The sequence below is a fragment of the Phoenix dactylifera genome, unplaced genomic scaffold, assembly GCF_009389715.1.
Source record: "Phoenix dactylifera cultivar Barhee BC4 unplaced genomic scaffold, palm_55x_up_171113_PBpolish2nd_filt_p 000511F, whole genome shotgun sequence".
Taxonomy (NCBI): domain Eukaryota; kingdom Viridiplantae; phylum Streptophyta; class Magnoliopsida; order Arecales; family Arecaceae; genus Phoenix; species Phoenix dactylifera.
This window is the reverse complement of record NW_024067925.1, coordinates 140,452-164,054: the sequence shown is the minus strand read 5'-3', so window position 1 is coordinate 164,054 and position 23,603 is coordinate 140,452. Positions and strand designations below refer to the sequence as shown.

General features: G+C 40.9%; 4 protein-coding genes across 5 annotated transcripts; 1 reads left to right on the top strand and 3 right to left on the bottom strand.

Moving 5' to 3' along the window:
* Positions 1 to 5,716: 5,716 nt before the first annotated feature.
* On the bottom strand, positions 5,717 to 8,303 carry LOC120106272. The gene is made up of 2 exons (XM_039119246.1): positions 8,211 to 8,303; positions 5,717 to 6,603 (listed from the first exon to the last, which is right to left on the bottom strand). Exons 1-2 carry the CDS (start codon positions 8,301 to 8,303, stop codon positions 5,920 to 5,922), a joined length of 777 nt encoding a protein of 258 aa, XP_038975174.1. The 3' UTR covers positions 5,717 to 5,919.
* A 40-nt stretch (positions 8,304 to 8,343) lies between these two features.
* LOC120106271 (putative receptor-like protein kinase At4g00960) lies at positions 8,344 to 23,603 on the top strand. Its single transcript, XM_039119245.1, has 6 exons — positions 8,344 to 9,363; positions 14,938 to 15,071; positions 15,248 to 15,458; positions 22,620 to 22,857; positions 22,942 to 23,092; positions 23,163 to 23,603. The coding sequence occupies exons 1-6, from the start codon at positions 8,469 to 8,471 to the stop codon at positions 23,466 to 23,468; spliced, it is 1,935 nt and encodes a 644-aa protein (XP_038975173.1). The 5' UTR covers positions 8,344 to 8,468; the 3' UTR covers positions 23,469 to 23,603.
* On the bottom strand, positions 17,228 to 18,572 carry LOC120106265 (protein ALP1-like). The gene is made up of 2 exons (XM_039119236.1): positions 17,985 to 18,572; positions 17,228 to 17,851 (listed from the first exon to the last, which is right to left on the bottom strand). Exons 1-2 carry the CDS (start codon positions 18,520 to 18,522, stop codon positions 17,388 to 17,390), a joined length of 1,002 nt encoding a protein of 333 aa, XP_038975164.1. The 5' UTR covers positions 18,523 to 18,572; the 3' UTR covers positions 17,228 to 17,387.
* LOC120106266 (L10-interacting MYB domain-containing protein-like) lies at positions 18,838 to 21,525 on the bottom strand. 2 transcript variants are annotated; one of them, XM_039119237.1, is made up of 3 exons: positions 21,312 to 21,525; positions 19,714 to 20,081; positions 18,838 to 19,626 (listed from the first exon to the last, which is right to left on the bottom strand). In XM_039119237.1, exons 2-3 carry the CDS (start codon positions 20,071 to 20,073, stop codon positions 18,994 to 18,996), a joined length of 993 nt encoding a protein of 330 aa, XP_038975165.1. In that variant the 5' UTR covers positions 20,074 to 20,081; positions 21,312 to 21,525; the 3' UTR covers positions 18,838 to 18,993. The 2 variants fall into 2 exon arrangements, with proteins under 2 accessions (XP_038975165.1, XP_038975166.1); XM_039119238.1 differs by having other exon boundaries at positions 19,714 to 20,078.

Genomic DNA, 23,603 nt, shown 5'->3' with positions numbered 1-23,603 from the left:
GCGTAGGATCGGCCGGTCCTACGACTTATATTCTGCTTGCCGCCGGGCATAGTAAGACCCCGCGAGGTGCAGTATGGCTTTCCGCGGATGTAGAATTCCCGCGAGGTGCCGTTTAGTATGTAGATGTGAGATGGATTTCTGTTCTGGATACTGGCCAGCATTTATATGATCAGTGTGGTGTCTTATCCTGCATATGCATGTGACAGTAGGGAGTTGTTGCTGGTTTGCCTGGGGCGTAAAACCCACCTCCCGATAGCTGTCTAGCATTTATGTTATCGGTATGGTGTCTTATCCTGCATATGCATGTGACAGTAGGGAGTTGTTGCTGGTTCGCCTGGGGCGTAAAACCCACCTCCTGATAGCTGTCTAGCATTTATGTTATCGGTATGGTGTCTTATCCTGCATATGCATGTGACAGTAGGGAGTTGTTGCTGGTTCGCCTGGGGCGTAAAACCCACCTCCCGACAGCTGTCTAGTGATGATTTACATATTGGTGTGGTGTCATATTCGATGTATGCATATGGCAGTAAGGAGTTGTTGCTGGTTCGCCTGGGGCGTAAAACCCACCTCCCGATAGCTGTCTTATTGATGATTCAGCCTATTGACACCTGATTTATATGATTCAGTACTATGACCTGTTGAGCATATTCATGAGTAGCATATATATTTACTTGATTATTCCATATATGCTTCAGATGACTTGAGATTGATTGTGGTGATATTGATGACTTACTCCATATTCTCTATGTTGAGTTCATGTTCATCTTGTTATTGATCTTGAGATTTTACCACGAGCCATGATTATATCTTGTCTCATGTGCATAGTACTCTCTACTCCACTCACTGAGTATTTATATACTCACTCCCCAGTTTGATGTTTTTGATTGCAGGAAAGGTATTGTATAGAGAGGAGCAGGATTAGTGGTTACCTACTAGCTGTGCCGCTCCATAGTATAGTATAATATAATGTAGATAGAGGTTTATACCTTTTGGTGTATTATAAACCTTCTATTGTATATAGTGCATAGTTACAGTCATAGATCCTGTTGTGGATATGGGTTTGACCATGGATGGATTAGGAAGCAGGTATATATATATATGTGTGCAGATGAGTTATATGCCTGAGATGATGTATTGATATATATTGTCCAGGTTCATTATGTGACAGATTATGTGATTGCTGCTCTGACAGGTAGTGTTGTTGTATGTATTGAGATAATCCTGACAGGTCACTATAGAAAAAGTGATCATTTTGTGCATGTATCATGCCAAATTTTTCAAGATTTATTGATGATTGATAGGTAGTAGGGTTCTACGTGGTGGCTGGTGGCCTTATGCCTACCCGCACCCTAGGACCGTCGCGGCGGCCCGCCGGGAACGGGGCGGGGGTCGTGACAGTAGTGGCCACCCAGCAGAATAGAATGATGAACCTCTAGGTGCAGCAATCGTATGATACAGTCCTTCTATCGTGGATCCCTACAGACCGGAGGTCATGGATAACTCGTCAAATCCCGTCGTCTGTCATATGTCTAGATTTATTTTACTTGAGTTCGATAGTGAAAAACTCTTTCTCCACTTTATATTACTGCCCTGGCCAAGGTCTTAGAACTCAGTCTAATAAATCACATAGGATCACTCCTCTTCTATCAAGGTCGATAGATTCCATGTAAGTGCATACCCTACTCCTACAGTGAACTTACTGCAGCCAATCTACACTACAAGGACCCATATGGCTAGAGACCATGTATACGTGTAGTCAAACTACAATAACCTCACTGTGAGTAGCCGAAGCGCCGCAGGTCAAAGGACCAGTCATACTACTGCAACATCAAGCAAGTCACTGACGAGTGGATAGACATCCAAGTGACTTCTTGTCTTGGTCACGCTCAGTACCCTTGTTCTCTAACAAGCACCTGCACTATCACTTCAGTGTCCCTACACTGTGGACTCGAGTCTCGTCCATCCATAAGGAAAGCGATTTGTGCACTGATCGGATCGATCACCATCCTCGTGATGATCCATTGATCATGAGCATTTAGAAATTAATCACCAATGATACATGGCTCAAATTCTCAACTCTTGAGAATATGTACCATCATCTTATTAATTTCTTGGACGATTCATAGACACATAAACAATATGAATGAAAAGATGCCCATTTATTATTCGATAATAATAAAGTCAAGTACAAATTTATGTTCTAGAATTAATAATGTGTCCGCCAGATTGGCTTCTAGGGCATACATCTAACAATTATGATCGTATTCGCTTGTGGTTGGTATCATGATGGATGCATGTATGCACAATCCTACACCTACATAATTGGACTGATGAATGTGGTGCTCTAAACTAACCATGTGATATTGGTTGCCCCGTCACGGGCTGGAAACGTGACCGTGGTTAGTCTAAAGTCGGAAATAAATAAAAAGAAATTGATGTGTGGATGTAAACTGTATTGTATGAAAAGGGACTTTGGGTTTATCTTGTTATTAGGGCAGGCCCCGTCACAGGCTAAAAGTGTGGTACTTTGGTAGGTCCCCTCACAGGCTAGAAATGTGGAACTATAATATGCAGGCCCCGCCACAGGCTGAAAATGTGATACTTTGGCAGGCCCCCTCACAGGCTAGAAATATGGAACTATAATGTGCAGGCCCCGCCACAGGCTCAAAATGTGATACTTTGGCAGGCCCCATCACAAGCTACAAATGTGGAACTATAATGTGCAGGCCCTGCCACAGGCTGAAAATGTGATAATTTGGTTGCCCCACCACAGGCTAAGAAATGTGACCGAGATTTGACCCAAAGTCGAAAAGATAATTAATCCGGATCAAGTTGAAAGAAAAAAGCATTGAAAATATTAATGAAGATATTTGAGATATCGTATGACGTTTCACACTTGAGTGGTTAGATTTTTGTTGATATTTGACTTGCATATTTATACTGATTATTCAAGCTTTTGATAGCCGGTATATGATTTCATGATATGTGCATCGATTTGTCGTGGTTTTCAAATTCATATTATTATTGTGTTGGTATGGATGTGTAGGAATTCTTACTGGGCTGTAAAGCTCACCCCCTTCTTCTTTCTCTTTTCAGAGTTGCAGGATGCATAAACATGGATGGGTTGGGCGCAGAGCGCGAGTATCAGAGTTATTAGTTAGTTAGTTAGTTTATCTTTCTTTGATGCCGATGAGCAATTGAAGATATATCAAATTGAACTAATTTGATTATCTGGACATGTTGGATTTATCTATTTGAATAAATTAATTAGTTGTGGATTTATTGGATTTTTGTTCGTCTTAGGCCTTACATGATCTTTAGGGCACTGCTATAGGGCTTATGCGGCTGGTCGCGTACCGGACCCGGGTGCTAGGTTCGGGGCGTGACAGCTATCCCCAAGGCGGTGTTGACGAGGATTGAGAGGTTGGCTCAGAACTTTATCTGGGGATCGCAGGGTGGTAGACGGGAGGTACATTTGTTGGATTGAGAGTCGGTTTGCCTTCCGACTAGGGCAAGGGGGCTACGCATTCAGTCTTTATTGATCCGGAGGGAGGTGTTGATCGCCCAACATGCAGCCAAAGTTCTTCTGGAGCCTTAGTCTCTCTAGAGTCGGTTGATTGTCGCCCGATAGGGCCCCTTTGGGTGCGGTGTGACCCCATCTAGGGGTTGGAGGGTTTCACTTGCGTGGTGTAAGATCAGTAGGTTTGTGCCTTTGGTCCTCTCGAGATGCAAATGGTTGATTGGTGATGGCCAGATGGTGGACTTGGCGGAGGATGCTTGGGTGGATGAGCTCCCTATGCAGCGATGGCCGACCCTAGTCAGTGATGAGGCTGAGGATGGACTCTGGGTTTGTGACCTATTCCTTCCCGGAGGCAAGGGGTGGGACACTCTCCGGATTGATCAGTTGTTTGGGGAGCCACTTGCGAAGAGAAATCGGTCGCTCCCAGTTCCGGGGCACCCTTGCCCGGATATCCGGGTGTGGTGTACTTATTGCAGATCTAGAGTCAGTATGGCTGATGTTTGCTGTGTTATCCAGGATGGAGGGCAGTCGGGGGTGGATTTTGGCTGAATTTGGTGATTTAGTTTGCACCCTAGAGTGGCGTTATTTCTCTAGAAGGTCAATTGGAGCAGACTACTGATAAGATTTCTGCTGTATGGGCGGGGCATGGGCATCCACCCCCAGTGCTCGGATTGTTAGATTGATGAGTCTCTAGACCACGCTATCTTTTAGTGCCACCGAACTAGGAGGGTCTGGTGGCGGGCGGGGTTCCCTACTATGCTCTGGACCCATACGGTGTCTTTCCTTCAGATTCTTCGACGTTTGGCCGGAGCCTTGCAGTCCAGACCAAAGGCAGTTCGGGCGACCTATACCGCTTACCAGACGGGCTCGCAAAGAACGCATGGACATTTGGGGAGAGCTGCCCCTCTCCGAAGGTGGTAGTGGAGAGAGCACGACTGCTATTGGTAGAGGCCTCACAGACGATCGGGTTGGATAAACCTTTGACAGCTCAGAATATCTGGGGCTCCTCATCTACTCGTAGAGCGTCTCACTTAGTGTTTTTCACCTGGGAGCCCCACCCTCGAGTTTTCTCAAGGTCAATTTCGATAGATGTGTCCTGGAGGGAGGTAGAAGGGGTGGCGCAGGCTTTATCGTTAGGGGCCCGGACTCCATGGTGATTGCTGTCTGGGGCTGCCACTTGTTTGATACCTTGGTGCCTGGGGCGGAGCTGTGAGCGGCCTTGGAGGGTTTGTGCTACGTTCGGCGTGCCTGGCGTGGGGAAGAGGTCTTATTGAAAGGCGACTCTACGACGGTCATTAGATGGATCCAGCAGGAGTTCGGGGGGGTCGGAGATTACCACCCGCTGCTGAGAGATATTCGGGCCATGATTTCTGATGGGTTGGTGCTTCAGGCGAAGCACGTGTTTAGAGAGGCCAACGGGGCCGCAGATTGGATGGCCACTTTTGTTGCCAACCATTCGGAGGACCATCTCTGGGTGGGGAAGGCGGACTTGCCCCGTCCACTCTGTGATATAATGCTTTTTGATTTTGTTGGTTGTATCCGTACACGTTATATATGATACTTCCGTTTTCAGCACAAAAAAAAAAAAAAACTCAAAAACAATTATTTGTCAATATCTAAATACCAGAGAGTAATTCTTATAAAATAGTGGGGAAGAAGCCATCATATCTGAACATTCTGCTCAACCATCAAATTTTCCATGATCAGTGAATGCTACAAAATAAGTCAGTAGTGTTTGAGATTGCTCAAGCATATTCATAGTTTACACTAACAGAAATACACTTCAATGGTATAGCCAAACTCTGGTCCTCAAGTGGTTAGCCAGCCCAACCATTTTCTACCATCTTTTGCAACCCCAGCTTGATGCAACATCAATAGGCATTTATTGAATATTTTCACCACTAGGAAACCAGTCACGCTAGAACCAATATCCCAGGCACCCTTCGTTTGAAGATCGAGTGCCAAGTTTTCTTTTAAATTTCCAAAATACAAAATATAAAATTTGCAGAATATATGTTTATAAGATCAAGCTTTCCATCAAATAGTGTGACAACAAGTTGGGATCTTGGTCCTGATTTCAGGTTCAGCCTTTTCTCTACAGAACATCAAAACATTATTTGATGGCGTTTTTTCTCATTAAATTTGATACAAAAGCAAGGGGGAAAAGGGTGGTAAAACAAGATTGTTCCTTTTTTTTCTGGATTGGTACTATTTTAGTTCTACAAACAGATCAGGAAAATTAAATTGAACAGCATTAGATGTCCTATTTTAAAGAAATTGGTTTTGATAGAACTTGCAATAGAACTCAAGCCAAAAATCAAATTCCCATCAGCAAAAAGAAAACATTAACAATTTCAGGCACAAACTTTATATTCTTGAGGCACAATTCGTCGTGATCATCAAAACAGCAACTTGATGCATCCAGTGATCTTAAAGTTTCGCGTTCCTTTTATATTAAAGAATAGAGAGAATGTTGAGGAGTTTGTTTTCGAGAGGCACCCATCAAACAGAAGACTATTCCGGAACAGTGGAGCATCGGACCCAGCGGTCGTGATGATCTCCCACCGGCACGGTTCGAGCTCGTCGGAGACCGGGCAGTACCCGGCCAGCGTCACCTTGTCGCCGTGGGCCGCAGCCGATCCGAACACGAACACAGATACGTCCAACGGCCGCCGTACTTCGACAGCCCCGTTCATCCGGGGGCCTCCTTCGCCGGCTTCCCACTGCCGGAGACCTGCCCGCCGCCCTTTAGTCACAGGCGAGGCGGCGAGTCCCCCCGGACTCACGGGACTCCCCTCGTTCCGCCTCCGGCGCCGGAGCTGCCCGAGGAGGCGAGGACCGTCGTCCGTCGCGGAGTCGCTCAGGCTCAGCCTCACAGGCGAGGCGGCGTCGCGGCAACAAGCCGACAACCTCCTCGGCGAGGCGGCGGCCAGCGAGTCCCCCCGTTCCGCCTCCGGGGCCGGAGCTGCCGCTGCTGCCCGAGGACGAGCCGACGAGTGGACGACCGACGACGAGAACGGAGAAGGTGAGACCGTGAGACTTTGGATTTTCAATTTTGACTGGGAAGGTGGGACCGTGAGACCCTAATTTGTGCTTATTAAATGTTAAATAGTTGAGCTCTTCCTATGCTTCCTAATCCTACTGAATCCCTCCTCCTTTATTGAAATTTATACCCGTCGCTCTAAGTCTCTGATCCGGGTTTTGTTTGGGTTGTCCACAGTCCACAGATTAATCTTTTAGCCATAAAATCTCCCTCTTTCTGCTGCCAGAGTCTTAAAAATCTAATTTTTTTAATGCTTTCTTTCTCTATCTTCTCTCAAATATATTAGATTTGGAGGAATGAGGTACCAAGGGGCAGGGGCCGCTGAAGGAGAGAATAGTTTCATTTAAGGTTAAGAGCATTTAGTTCTCACACCTTGTTTTTGACATTCGGAGTTATCTTTTTGTTCTTCTTTTTGGCGTTCATATGATAAAGATTGGATCTTTTTTCCTGTATCTGGTTTTTCCTGGAAAGTTTTGGGGTTCTTCATGCTTTTGATCATGCTTTGGATTGAGTTGAGGCTGGCTTTTTTTTTTTGTTTGTTTGTTTTATCTTTGGAAACGATTTATTTTAAACATGGGCTGCAGATGAAACTATGAATTTACAACCGTAGAGCAGCAATGGTTTCAGGTTTGAAGTCGATTCTAAGTCATTCTCTCCCCAGAAGTCCAAATTCTCAGACATCCTTTCAAAGTTTAAAATGGTTGTCATCTGAGAGAGCTAGGGCGGGCAAATTTGTCTCGCACAGGTCTCTACATCCCAGAGAAATAATTGACCAATGCCCTCACCTCCCTATCGTGTTGAAGGCCACCCAGCTGGGTGAACCTTTTCTGCATCATGATGACTTCGAGCCTCTTCACTATGAAGTCTATCATCAGGTGGACAAAGGAGTCATAGTTGCTGGATGTAGCCACACCATATTGGGCACTTCCAAGTTCCAACAAGCAATTTTTGCCTGCAATTTTTGTTGCTTACTCCTGATGAGTTTCTTCAAAAATTGGACTTTTTAGATCAAAGATTGAGGTCTTTGGGCTTCGTTGCACTTATTAAATTTTTTTAATAATTATAAAAAAAAGGTTCTTCTTAACAAGTTCGCCTTAGACCTCCAAATGCATTGGGTCGTCCCTATCTGAAGATGAGAAGAAATTGAAACCTGGATTTTCTCTCCCTCTCTAGAAAGAGTCTGAAGATGGGAAGAGATTGAGGGGAGCTAGCTTTGCCAGGATGCAAGTATGGTAGATGGAAGAAGGTGTCGGAAAATGTAGGTTGACAATATAAAAATAGACATATTTTTATTATTAGTGAAAAAAAAGGATGCATGTGCCTAATGTAAGTAAAAAAAAAGGAGAAAATAGAGATGGAGAGGAGCGAGCTTTATAGTGTGTAAATTATTTTTTGTCAGCCTAGCTGTTGTATGAAATATAAACTACTTCCACCATGCTTCTTCCTCTTTCACCTTTTTCATGTGCACCGCTTTCATGAAGCCTATCTTTGAGATACCGAAAACATGAAACGAAACCTAAATATTATATTTATATAATTTTTAGAAAAAAATATCTGTATTATAATTATTTAAATTAAATATTTAAAATTATTATTTGTAATTTGACTGCAGAATATCTAATTAGTAAGGAAAGAGCCCAAACTCACGTTATTCACGTGCACGCTATACCATTCCCATTCTTTATCCTGCATGGTATATCCCAGCATCCGAAAGGGTCTCAAGAGCCATCTGATCCCCATCACACCCCGACAACATGAGCGCTGTATTTCGTTTTGACTGGTCAATGACAACATAAAGGGGACTTCACCGTTCCCTTCCCTCGGTTGGCCCCGGTTTCGATTGTCCGATCAGATCATCATCTCCGTCTCTGGGAGTTCTCACCACAACCATAGCATCAATTCGCCATGTTCCCTTCTCTTCCTTCCTCTTCCCCGCTCTTCCTGCTATGCCCTCTGCTCTTCTTCTTCCTCCTCAACCACTCCCCTCCAGCCGCCGCTGACTCCCTCTACAAATTCTGCGGCCGGAGCGGCAACTACACCCCCAACAGCACCTACGCTTCCAACCTCAACCTTCTCCTCACCTCCCTCGACTCCAACACTTCCAACTCCGGTGGCTTCTCCAAATCCATCTTCGGTCAGGACCCCAACCAAATCTACGGAGAAGCCCTCTGCCGCGGCGACACCAACGCCTCCGTCTGCCGCTCCTGCCTGGACACTGCCATCCAGAACGCCCCCATTCTCTGCCCTTACGCCAAATGTGTCGTCATCTGGTACGACTACTGCCTCCTCTACTACTCCAACCGGCATTTTCTCACGACCATCGACACCTCGAACGAGATCTTGATGTATAACGTCAACAACATAACCGACCCCAGCCGGTTCCACAAGCTTGTCGACGTGCTCATGGACAGGATAGCCGACTGGGCTGCCTACAACTCCACCGAGATGTTCGCGACCGGGGAGATGATGAACTCCACCAACCCTCCTTCTCCGACGACATATGGGCTGGCGCAGTGCACTCGGGACCTATCGACGAGCGAGTGCCGGCAGTGCCTCAGCAGCATGCTTAACCCGACAGACCCCCGGTTGGAGGGGAGACAGGGAGCGAGGGTGCTTGGAGGGGGCTGCAATTATAGGTACGAGATATACTCCTTCTACGAAGGGAAACCAACGCTGAGGCTTCAGTCGCCGCTAGAGGCCGCACAGCCGGCGGCCCCCCAAGCGCCTCGACTTATTACTCCGCCCGGAAAAGAAGGTAGGGGGAATAAGATTGTTATTTCTAGCACCATTGAACTTAGTTATAACTAAAGTTCAGTTGATGAGCTACCTATCCGTTCTTGGTTTCAGAACTCCCACTTTATCTGCAAATAGATCAGCCTTTCCGTTTCTACTATTTAATATTTCATGTTTTCTTATCTATTTATTATCCTATCAATTTGAGTCCTGCATGCATGTTTCTACGTAATTTAATTGATATGAGTAACTTTGCCCTTGCCTGTTTTCTATTGTCCGCAAAGATATAAATTCGGAATTCTGCTTGTCAGTAAAATAAAATTAGGCCATGGCTTGTTATATCTATTGAGATATTTAGATCCAGAATGTGTTACCGCTGAAATTTGGCTTTTCTTCACCCCATCAAATGTGGATTTCATTGGCTTATTGATTTCTAATAAAGCAAATTTTGATTATTTATAATGAAATTTCTTCCACCCATCAAATGTGCGAATTCATTGGCCTGTTTGTTTCTAATAAAATACAAGCTTTGGTTATTTGCAATGAAATTCCTTAGATCAGTCGCCTTCAATTCCTTAGCATATTTCTGAATCTTTAGTCACATAATTATTTTGAAAGTATTGTATGCATACCTTTCAAAATTTTTACTGAGATTTAGGCTTCTGAAAATGTCTCCCATTCAGTCGCCGTCGCAAGCTTGACTTGAGCCTCTCCGATGCCCCACGAAAGAAGACCTCCTAGTCTTTGTTCGGACGAACCAAGGCGAGAAAAGCAGAAAGAAAGCCACTCATTGCTTCAATTTCCGTGCGACTGCGGCTTTTCCTTGAACACCTAGGGACCTAGGGAGATGGGTGACTGGAGCATACGAGCAATGAAGGAAGCTGTGGCAAATGAGGTTCGTCGGGCGAGATCGGCCAAGGGGTCGTCCGGTAGTGAAGATCGGCCACTCCCGAGAGTGGCTGAGACCAATCCCTCGTGGTTGACGGTGGCACAAGCTCCACCTCGACAGCCGGTGTGAACTAACCACAAGATATTGGAGGAGGAGCTCGAGATCCTCCAATGGCATTTTATAAAAGTCTTCGAGCTGCCATTGGAATGGGTGGAGAAGTCCCAGAGGGCATGGGCTTCGACAAGGTGATCGTATGAAGCCTGGGGTGGTGAATCCCAGTTGATTGGGTTGCCCGAGAGCTACATCTCAAGGGCAAGCTTGACTACGAAGTGAAAGCTTTTTCAATAGCGGAGGAACACCACACCTTCCACTTCAAGAACGAAGGTGATTGGGACTCAGGGCTGACCAATGGTCCATGGCTAGTAGCAAGCCAGCTACTGGCCATCGGACTTTGTTCCATGCATCAACTCTATGAATTGGGTGGTGGTGTGCATTTGGCTCCCATGTCTCCTTCTGGAATATTGGGAGAGGGACTCGATCCTAGACATCACGGCGGTGGCCTTCCCTAAACCCCCTCAAGTCTGGCATCTTCATTAAGGGGCAAATGCAGAAGTTCTGGCAAGCCTTGGTCTATGAGAACCTGCCGGCATTCTGCTATGTCTGTGCCCGGATTGGCCATGTGGAAGGTGTGTCGGCACTCCTCCGCCGTGCCGACTTCGATGGAGGGAGCAAGAGCTAGGGCATCTCCGGTGCCCATGGTTGTGGAGACCCCTATGGAGACATTGAGTCAACTGGAGATGGAGGAGGCCAACCAGGACTGCTGCCCAATATTTGGTCCTTGGTTGGCCACCAACCAAATTCAGCGGTCGAGGGCTGCCAATGCAGGGGTCCGACCGAGGAAGCTAACCGATTCCACCCCTGAGTCAGCCTCGGGGCCAGCCTCTTTCCAATCTAGTCTGAGTTCCCCTAGAAATAGACCGAGCTCGTCCAAGTCGCCACCAAATTCGGATGGGTATTAGAAGCCAACCAAGGTTGCTCGGAGATCACTGTAGAAGGGGGTCCCGGCCGGTGACTCGGGGACTTCGGCCGATGAGATGAGTCAACTCCACTTGGGCATTGAGTTTGGTATGAGTCTGGGCTGCAATGCGGGCCGGGCCCAAGCGGAGGGCCTGCTCGATCGGGCTGAGGAAATCCAGGCCAACACAGTCGTGGTGGAGGAGGTCTCCAACCTTGAAGGGGCGTCAGCTTCTAGGATGGTTTCAATAGATCGAGATGTCAAGGACGAGGGCACCGTGCCCACCCAAAATGGTTTAGATCCAAATTGGGCCAACCATGGGCTGGTGGTCCACCAGCTAAAGCAGGCACTATAGGGGCTAGACTAGAGGTGTGGGCCGGAAGATAGGGTGGCTATGGATATGGTGGGGGCAAGGGCTGAGGGAGAGGGCCAGTGTCACCCCAATCTGCTGAATGAAGATCCTACTGTAGAATTGTCGGAGGGCCGAAAAGCCTTCCTTTTGCCCGGCCTTCTGCAGACTTGTGCAGCCGCCCGGTCGATGGAGCAGCCGCCTGGTCGATGGCCTACCATGATCGATCCTGTGTATTTAGTCAGGTGCAAAGTCTGTGATTTGATCATCCTAGAGGAGAGAAGATAGAATAAGGTCTTTATTCAGCGTGCCTTTAGGGAGCAGTTGACTGAGAAAGTTCTGGCAATACTGATCCCCACAGCGTAGACCTCAAATAGAAGGGTCTAGAGAGATATAGGGAGGTCGAAGGTAAGCACTCCACACTTTTATGATGTGGTCAGCCAGGGGACGACTCGACGGATTCATGCATGCTGGATCTGGAGAATGCACATCCACCCCCGTGTTGCCTTGTTCATCTAGAAGGTGGCATGGGAATGTTTGTGACCAGGAGTGTGATTAGCTAGAAGGGGAGTGAGGATCACCACAGCATACGAGGGATGCCCTGACGTGGAGGAGTCCATTAGCCATGTTCTTTTTGGATGCCCACAGATGGCCCAGATTTGGAGGTGCGTTCTGGGCCTTCTGGCTTCACCTAGCATGCCGCAATTTATGTCACGGACAGATGACTTCTTAGGCTATAAGGCCTATCATATCTAGCTTGACAAAAATGTCTGAATATTTGAGGACAAAAAGGTGCATCCAGAGATAGTGGTAGACAGAGCACTACTTCATGTTGCAGAGATCACTAGGACTACACGGTGGTTTCATTTGCGACGGTTAGGGATATCTGGAACTCTCACTCAGTTTTTGCAGCGACTAGGGTTGCCTTTGTCTTCTGGGAGCCCTCACCCCTTGCTTTTTTAAGGTAAACTTTGACAGTAGTATATCCGAGGGAGGAGGGAGAGGAGGAGTGGGATTTGTGATCAGAGGTCATGACTCCAGACTCGGTGCAGGCGGAGAACGACGCATATTCGACGTGACTATCATCGGAGCAGAGCTGAAAGCTGTATAGGAAGGCATCACCTATACGAGTCTAGTTCTTGGTGTGGACAGCATCTACCTTGAAGAAAATTCTACTACGGTGATCGCATGGATTCAAGGTCGGCACAGGTATGACGAGGAGCAACCGCCTGCGTTAGGACATACATAAGTTTTCGAGAGGATGTGGCTCGTTTTGGGTTATTCATGTTTATTGAAAGGCAAACAGTGTTGTTGACTGAGTCGCCTTCCTTACTACACAATACTCGGGAGGGACTTTTTTGGAGAATCACGAGTTTGTTCCGTTTTCTCTTCATTAACTTTTTTTTTCTATTTTTATTGGTTGTACTCATATAGAGTCGCCATTGTATAAAAAAAGAATAATAATAAAATAAAATAAAAACCTTTCTGTCTGCTATCTAGACAACTAGCGCGACTGCCATCTTACTCAGCAGTCCGGTATCCGTCCGTCATCAATCTATCAATAAAATATTGCTCATGGTAAAAATAAAACGAAGTCTAGGTGAGATGAGGGCCAAAATCTTCTCAGCAGTGCCCTTTTGAGGCATTTAGCACAAGAATCCTTTGGTAAACTAATATTAGCTGAGCCCAAATAAAAACCATAGATATCAGACAATCAGACCATTGAAGTCTTCCGCACCCTCACAACCGTCGTTTTTTCCTTGGTCCCACATACTTTAATAACCTGATAAAATGCCAAGAAATGGCACTATTCCCGGGACTAAAATATTAGCATGTTGTGAGAACAGGGTTTGCCTTGCCCGCTGCCTTTCCTCTCGCGACTACACGGTAGAAACGGAAGACGTTAAATTGTGTACAGAAATGAGTTGGGGGACACAAAGAAGAGAGGCTACCTTTTTTTTTGGGGACATAAAAGGGGCTATTTTTAATGTGCCCACAATCGACAAGCTCTCTCAGTCTCCTCCCTTAACTGAAGGGAGCAAAACACACTAGATATAAATTTCAGATTGGCCTCTGAATCTAGAGAGCAACCACTTAACCCTGTAAGGAAGGACTAAAAAGGAAAAGCAACCAAGCCCATAAAAAGCTGAAGTTCGGAAGAGTAAGAAACTTAGTTGTACGTGTATTAGACCTTAGAGATATCTCCTTCGATATTAATGATTAATCTAGAAATACATAAATTCTTGGTTGACCATGAATAAAATTTGAAGCGTCTGGTGACTTAAGGTAACAGTAAAGATTAGCTTTTTCTTGTTGGTCTGCAGTATTAAAAGGTAACAATTGTATATTAGAAACACAGCTAGGCACTAATGATGAGTGCAGTAACATACAAGCGTTATTTCCACAAACCGGCCAAAGTAGCCATCTTTTTTCTTTAAAGTATTGAAGGGTATGCCAACTAGCACCAGTTTATTCTTGTTTGATCAAAGATGGTTCACACCGTCGTGAGTACGCCGAATTAACACTCTCATAGGATCACTTTCTGATTACTAACCTTGGGGCGAAATAATAATAATAATAATAATTGCACTTGGATTCTTCTTAAATGGCATTCCTTCTTGAAACTCTGTTCCTGCTTCACACCTGATCCACTTACTCGAGGCACTCCAGTCAGCATGCTTGCAAAGTAAGAACCACATGGTTTATAGAATAAAAATTAATAAAATTTTCCCACAAACCATTGGCCTCAATTTCTATAGGTGCCACAAACATTTATAACACACAACAAAGATGTACTAATTTGCTGTATGTCTTAACCAACAGCTCCATGTTTCGATATCATCAATGTGTCATGTTTGATATAGAAATACAGATAAAATCAGTCATTTATCGATGCAGGAAAGAAGAAGAATGCCACAGGTACGGTCCTTGTGATTGCAATACCCCTAGTAGCTGCATTCTTGCTGATACCCGTAATTTGCATTTGCTTCTGGGGGAGGAGGAAGCCAGTTGTAAGATTACCCTGTAAGTAACCCATGAATTAAATGCTTTCTTTACACAAAATATCCAGCTCTTCTCTTTAAATTTTTGTTAGTGAGTTTCAATAAGATCTACCAAGATGGGAAAGGATGAAATATTAGGTGAAGTTACTGCAGGCAGCAGGAGTTAGACCTGAAAAGTTTACTATAAGCAATAAGTCATGCGTTGCTTGATTATTGATTTCAATGGTCATCAATGAGCCTGTAAAACTAAAGCAGACTTGGTTTCATTAAGCAAAATTATTTTTGGAACTTTTTCTCCACTTATCTCGTCTTGTTACCCTTATTCCATACATAAGATTCAGTGAGAAAATGTTTCACAATAGTTTCCATATTCTGTGCTCTTTCAGTAGATTGGACTAGCCCAGAGGAGATTGTGAGTGTCGAGTCCCTATTACTTGATATATCTACACTACGAGCTGCGACAGATAACTTCTCCGAAGAGAACAAACTTGGAGAAGGTGGCTTTGGTGCAGTTTACAAGGTTGATGAAAGCCAATTGTGTAAACTTCTCTAATTCTAATCTCAATAGAATTGTCCTCCAAAATAAAGATTTATCGCATGTACTTTTCATTTTCTTTATCCTGATCAGTTCTATTTATATTTTACTTTTTTTTTCTGGTTCTATATATTTCCTGTTAATCTTGTAATCCTGTATAGGGACTACTACCTGATGGACGAGAAATAGCAGTGAAGAGGTTATCAACTAGTTCATCACAAGGATTTGGAGAGCTGAGAAATGAGCTAGTTTTAGTTGATAAGCTCCAGCATAGGAATCTTGTAAGGCTTCTGGGTGTTTGCTTGGAGGAACAAGAGAAGTTGCTTGTTTATGAATATGTGCCAAACAGAAGCCTGGATACCATTCTCTTCGGTATAATTTCATCTTCCACCAAAATCTGACCAACTCTCTTAAGAAACCTGTGCAGTGACCATAATATAGTAGAGCTATAATTAATATTAATACTGAATCTAGAACTCTGATGTTTGTTTATATGTAGGCTCTTCTCTTCCAACTAAGGCCCTGTTTGGGGGAGCTGTTGGCAGTAGAGCTGTTGGAAGTAGAGCTGTCTGAAGTAGAGCTGTTATAAAAAGCTGTTTGCTGTTTGGTAACTACATTCGTAAAGTGCTGTGGTACTTTGTTTTGTGTTTGATAAACAAACTGAGAAAGTACTTTTGTATGACAAAATTACCATAAAGGACATTGCATAGTATTATACAACAGAACATAATAAAACATAACATAAATTAATACATAAATATACGATATAGTATAATATTATTGTAATATAAAATAATGTTATGTTAATATAGCATAATAGTAATATAATTATTAGAGTAAATTAATATTTGGTAATATAACATAATATTAAATTATTTAACATAACATATTAATGTATTATGATATAATGTAATATATATTATATTTATAGTATAATACAATAATAAAAGTATAAAATATTATAATTATTAGTATAAATTAATTTCTCATAATATAACATAATATTAAATTATTTAAAATAACATATTAATGTATTATAATGTAATGTAAGATAATATAATATAATATTTATAGTATAATACAATAATAAAGGTATAAAATATTATAATTATTAGTATTAATTAATTTTCCATAATATAACATAATATTAAATTATTTAAAATAATATATTAATGTATTATAATGTAATGTAATATAATATAATATTTATAGTATAATACAATAATAAAGGTATAAAATATTATAATTATTAGTATTAATTAATTTTCCATAATTTAAATTATTTAAAATAATATATTAATGTATTATAATGTAATGTAATATAATATAATATTTATAGTATAATACAATAATAAAGGTATAAAATATTATAATTATTAGTATAAATTAATTTCTCATAATATAACATAATATTAAATTATTTAAAATAACATATTAATGTATTATAATGTAATGTAATATAATATAATATTTATAGTATAATACAATAATAAAGGTATAAAATATTATAATTATTAGTATAAATTAATTTTTCATAATATAACATAATATTAAATTATTTAAAATAACATATTAATGTATTATAATGTAATGTAATATAATATAATATTTATAGTATAATACAATAATAAAAGTATAAAATATTATAATTATTAGTATAAATTAATTTTTCATAATATAACATAATATTAAATTATTTAAAATAACATATTAATGTATTATAATGTAATATAATATAATATAATATTTATAGTATAATACAATAATAAAGGTATAAAATATTATAATTATTAGTATAAATTAATTTTTCATAATATAACATAATATTAAATTATTTAACATAACATATTAATGTATTATGATATAACGTATTATAATATTATATTTATAGTAGGTGATAACGTATTATGGTATCTCTCTAACAATTTTTCTAGTTAGGTGATAAAATTGATTAAATGATTACTAGATGTTTAGACGAGAATCACATAGATGAAAAATTATTTAGCATATTCTACGTGCATACTTTAATAAGGCTTGGAATATACTTCATATAGCCTGGCACACAGTTTAGCCTTTCTAACACACAATTAAGGATTGGACACAATTAATCTAGCATGGTATACATATATCTTAGCACATAGTTAATCAAGGATTGCACATAGTTAATATCCATCCTCTCTAACTTTACCTTGTTCATACTTTTTTACATTGTTGACGTAGTAGCAACAAAAATACAACGAACATTCATGTTTGGTCAAATACAAAATAAAACAACATGTGGAATTGCACTGCACTCAGAAGTCAACGAGCTATAAGTTGAGAAGCAATATGATCACGCAGAATATCCATCTCACGGTTACCCAATATTTGGCTTTGCTCTGCACTCAGTTCTTCCTGTGGTTCATTAATCTCTAAACAATCAGAAGGGAGTAGATCCTCATTATCATCATAAGGCTGAAACTCCAAATTTTTGATTGCATGATTTCTAATAAAATTATGAATAGCCATGGAAGCCACCACAATTTGGACTTGTTTATGATAAGAAAAGTTGGGCATGGTACTCAACATTCTCCATCTACTTTTCCAGCATCCGAATGTCCTCTCAATAGTGCATCTCAGGGAGGAATGTGCATGATTAAAGATTTCATGCATACCCTTTGGTTGACTTCCACGTCGAAAATCTGGTAAATGATACCTCTCCCCTTTGTAAGGCCCCATATATCCCAACATGTGAGGATATCCTGCATCCACCAAATAATATTTACCTGCATATATATATATATATGAGTTAGTATTTTAATATATTTAATGAAAGTTAAAAAAGTATACTTGCGATCATAATATATTTAATTAATATGCATACGTCTATATTATAATATATTTAATTAAAATGCATACCTCTAGGTGGGTGTGGAAATTGGAGCTCTTTTCTGTGTATAGCATCTAAAAAAATACGAGTATCATGAGCAGTACCTTCCCATCCAGCACAAACAAAAGTGAAACGCATATCAAAATCACAACAAGCCATAACATTTTGTGTAGGAATCCCTTTTCGGCCAATATATGGTACTTGTTTGGATGGAGAAATTTTCACTGGTATATGGGTGCCATCAATTGCTCCAATGCAGTCCTTAAAATAAGGCCACCAACGATGATCATCGCGGATTTTACTTGGAATATTTTTGAACTCTTTATCCAGCGGGCTAATAATATCCTTGGACATCCTTAAAACAGCATTTAAAACATGGGTGAAATATCTACTAACTGTTTCTCCGGAATGTTGAAATCTTTCTTGAACCATCCTATTCCCAAACCCATGTCCTAGAATCATCAAAAACATAGACACCAGCTCCTCAACAGGAATATATCTAGAAGCCTTTAAACCATATTTGATTTTCAATTCCATGCACAGATTAATAAATACATGTTTTTCCATTCGAAATTGTTGTTGGCATCTATATGGATTGCCATGTAAAATTTCTGATACAAACTTGCATCCGGTTTGATAAGAGGTCCTACAAGGCTCCTTTTCAATATATTTTGTGTAATATTCAGTAACCATACCAACAGTTGCAGTTAGTAGAATATTATAATTATCATCATCAACTATCTCATCTTCACTGGAATAATTCTCCTCAGAACTATTGTCAATGCTGCCCATACCTGTAGAAAACATATTATGCAAAAAATAAAACATCTGTAGCAAATAAAACAAATGATATATAAACATATAATGCAAATACATATAATATCACAAAATCATAACATCTATAATATCCATAAAATCAATAGCATCCACGATACATTATCCAAGAGATACCACAAATACATATAGTCCATCATCATTCTATAATAGAAGTTCATAATTAAAACTACAAAACATATTGCCATAATAGTACGTCAACAACTACTTATGTAAGTTTGACATTCGCTTGAGCCATTCAATTCGAAGATTGGTATCTCGGAGTGCCATAAACATCTCTCGATGTTCTCTTTTAAGGAGCACCTCAGCAGCAATCAAAAGCAGTTCAGGTTGTGCTACCATCTCAGGCATCATATGCACTACGTCCATCACCTCATCGATACTACGTCCAGGTTTATCAATCATCTTGGATGGCACTGTACTTTTCTTCTCCACTGCATCAATAAGACGACTCAATTGCTGAGATAGTTGTGCAGCACCCCCAACCTTCTTGCATTTCTTATCATGCAAAGTAGAGCTAACTCTTTTCTTTCCTCTCTCTTGGATAGCATCAGATGCAAGAGTAAGGTTAACATTAAAATTATCAGTGGGAACATCATCAATTTTATACTCAATCATATGATGGTCCTCATCTGAGTCACCTAAGCCCTCAAATGTATCATTATTAACCCCATCCAACCTCTCATATACTTCAATTGTGTCCTCAACATCCTCCTGCACCAGTAAAGCTGGTGCCCAGGCCCCCTCCCCAGTGGCACTAGTACCTCTAAATAACCTATCCAATTTTATGGCATGTTGTAGACCACGTTCTCGAAACTTAGCTGCATCAGGAATCTCCTGCAAGTTAACAATATATAGTTGTCAATAGTAGTTTATAGGTTAGTATAAAAAATCTTACAAATATTAAACTAGTGGCACGTGTACCTGCAATTTTTTTTCCCACCATGCATCTGGTGCATCTATTGTATTTCTAACAGGATCCCATCCAAGTCCTGTTTCCTTTCCCACCAATTTCATCCAAATGCTCCAATTTGCTTTCAGGTTATCCCACTTATTTTTAAATTTTTTGTAGTCATATTGATTTCCAGTCTTCTCATTGAATTTCTTAATTATATTGGCCCACCCTAACCTATTGAAATGTGTTCCTGGGCGATTACCAGCTTCAACTTCACCAATACATATATCGATAAACTCCTCTATCAATTTTTCATTCCAAATGGCCTTCCTCTTCTTCTCATCTTGGGTTGATGGACCAGCAAGGGTATGTTGGCTCTTCTTAGACATTTGTTCTTCTTACAATGCAACAACAAAGACATGAAACATTTGGTCAATCATAAGTCATGATTTCATCCATATGAATAAAACACCTTGTAAAGCATATTAGAAAAACAATGAGATATTAGACAAGGCATGCAATAAGAGGCAATTATTTGATAGAACTATAAGCATTTTCACCAGCTTGCACAGTTCTTAAATGGATCTCAGGCTTTACTGGTTTCGTCTATGTTCTTGACCATTTTTGGTCAAGCTAGTCTTCTTAATAGAACTCTATGTCTAATGAATGTCAATTATTTGATAGAATCAAGGATTTGATGGATGGCTATTATGATACTAAATAAAGAAATTGCCATTACCATGTATAAACTTACTCTTCCCATTCCTAACTAGGTAGCAGCATTTTTTCCATGATCTCAGGAAAATTTTGCCTACGTACCATGATCTCCTTTCTTTTTAAATTTCAACTTCCAGATCTTGTAGGACTCTCTTTCTATTGGAAATAAGATCAGATTAATAGGAACATTTATTACCTTATTTATCTCCAGTATCTCGATTTTATATTGTAAATCCATTAGCACCTACAGGTTCTTTCCTTTTAGCTCTCAGAACATGCTCATATGATTCTGTAATAAATATGAAAATTGATTATTTCTGAAGGAATAAAAGTAATAGCGCACCAAGATTTCTCTTAAAAAAATTGTGAGATTGTTTGGAAATTCCCAATGCTCGGATCATGAAGACTAAAGTTTGAATCATGTAATGGTTACGTTGTATGCACATTATTTGTCAGATTAATAAGGTCCAGGGGGCATGTCTCATAATTACGATCGAGATGAATGAGAGGGATGGCATCAGTAAACTATTTCACTAAATTAGAAAACCTGTGCCTAACTGCACTATAAACCTGTGCATAACTGCACTTTGTTGCTTGCACTAACTACGCTCAGGCCAAAACATATTACATTGTCAAGTTCCCAATATTAGCCAAATACGATGTTGAGTACCCAATATCTTCTTGGCAATATTGGAAGTATTAGTAACAATAGTATGCACCACTAAAATGACAATAAGGTGTAAGATCTTTTAATTAAAACATGCTTCAATATTCATCAAATGTCCATTCTTGGAATCACTAGCAGTGAATTTTGTTGAAGAATGACAATGTAAGTAGTAATTTGGACTTTAAGTCAAAAGTATAAGCATAAAATATTTTGGCTAATTAAGAATAAAAGGAGTATTCTTACTTCTTAAAGCTTCAAAGTGCAATGGAGATTGCAAATTTCTGAGCCACTAGGTGATAGTACCTGACAGAAAATGATCCAATCATAAGTTAGAAGGCAACAATAATATTACCAAACTCCATTAAAATTCTAAATACAAATCTATCTTTCTCTCTGTAACAGAGAGAGGAAAAACTTGGTCCACCCGAAGAGAGAGGAAAAATTTGGTCCACCCGAACCATAGAGGGAAATCTCTCTTTGTAACAGAGATTTCTCTCTCTGTTCTCTCTCTCTCTCTCCCTCTGTAACAGAGAGGGAAAAGAGCTCGCCGTCCACCAGAACTCCCTCCCTGCAACAGAGGGAGGATCTCGCGGTCCACCGTGGACCGCGAGATCATTAAGCGTACAGAGAGAGGATCTCTCTGTGTTATAGAGAGAGATCCTCTCTCTCTGTAACAGAGAGAGATCCTCTCTCTCTGTAAGGGGAGGCACCGTGGACCGTGGTGGTGCGGTCCACGGTGTCGCGGCTTGAGCATGGACCGAGGATCTCTCTGTAACAGAGAGAGATCCTCCCTCTGTCTCACCCGTGGACCGCGAGAGAGGAGGCATCGTGGACCGCAATGCTGCGGTCCACGGTGTCGCGGCTACAGCCTGGACCGCGATGCCGTGGTCCAGGGGTGGTTCTTCGTGGTCCATGATCGAGGAGGACGGGCCGCGAGGTGATGATTAAAAAAAAAAAAAACAACACATTGATTTTGAAAGGTGCAGAGAAGGATTAAATTTTTTTTATTCTAAAATGTTGTTCAAGGAATGCATACAAAAATTAAAAAAAAAAAATACCTTCTCTTACGGAAAGAACTCTGACGGCTAGTGTTCTTGGCTCAACCAGATTTTTTAGGTTTATAAAGGGGCAAGCTATGTAATTATTAGATTTTAATGGGGGCATTTTTGTCAAAAATAGAGCTTTCCGAAAAAGCTGAAACAGCTTCCTCCCAAAAGCTCCAAATTGGAGCTTCTGCCAAAAAGCTGTTTTCAGCTTCCCGCAAAAGCTGAAACAGCTTCTTGGAAATTTTACCAAACACACTTTTTTCCCCAAAAGTACTTTTGGAGGGCCAGAAAGTGCTTTTTGGCTCTCCAAAAGCTCCCCCAAACAGGGCCTAAATCTACAATTTAAATTTCTAGCTTAACCCATGTTGTTAGTTTATAAGTAACAAATGCCCCATCATGTTACATTCAGCCCTTCTTCGGACTTACTCTATTATGTGCGACCTTAATTGGCTATTAAATTTTTTTTCCAATGTAATTAATTGACATTTAAGTTAATATGACATAGATCGTATAAAGCGCGAGCAGCTAAACTGGGGGCAAAGGTACAAGATCATTGGTGGGATTGCTCGAGGCCTACTATACCTACATGAAGAATCTCAGTTAAAAATTGTACATCGGGACTTAAAAGCCAGCAATGTCTTACTAGATGCAGAATTGAATCCAAAGATTTCAGACTTTGGTTTGGCTAGGCTTTTTGGTGGAGACCAAACTCAGGCCACCACGAGCCGAGTTGTTGGAACATTGTAAGTAAAAATTTTGAATAATCTTTGCATTCTAATCATGGTTCATCATAGCGCATTTTAAATAATCTACTCATTTTGTTACAATGGATATATGGCACCAGAGTATGTCATGCGTGGGCACTATTCTATAAAGTCAGATATATACAGTTTTGGTGTTCTTGTTTTGGAGATCGTGTCTGGAAGAAAGAATAGTGGCAACTCTGAGTCTGGATCTGCTCAAGACCTACTGAGCTATGTGAGTTTTTAATTGTATAGATACAAATATAGTTCTGTCCTAAATGACTGAATAAATTCACTTCATGCAGATTTGGGAGCGGTGGACGGAAGGAACAATACTGGAAAAATTGGACCCATCCTTAGGCAACCATTGCCCAAAAAGTGAAGTGTTAAGATGCTTTCACATTGGATTATTGTGTGTCCAGGAAAATCCATCTAATAGACCCAACATGTCACAAGTTGTTGTAATGCTCAACAGCTACTCTTTTTCTCTCCAAGCTCCTTCCAGACCGGCATTTTGCATTGGAAAGAGTAGCATGGGCTCATATGCTTCAGGCAAGGCAATACCTATGTCACCAAATGAGCTGTCGATTTCAGAACTTGAACCTAGGTAGATATAAGAAGCTAAGAAGAAGAAGGTTGATGAATATCTTGAATAATTATTCTTTCTTCGAGAAAACTTTAGAGTTTATATCATGGATGTTACACTTGTATTTTTGCTCAACCTTCAGAAATTCTAGAGGAACAAT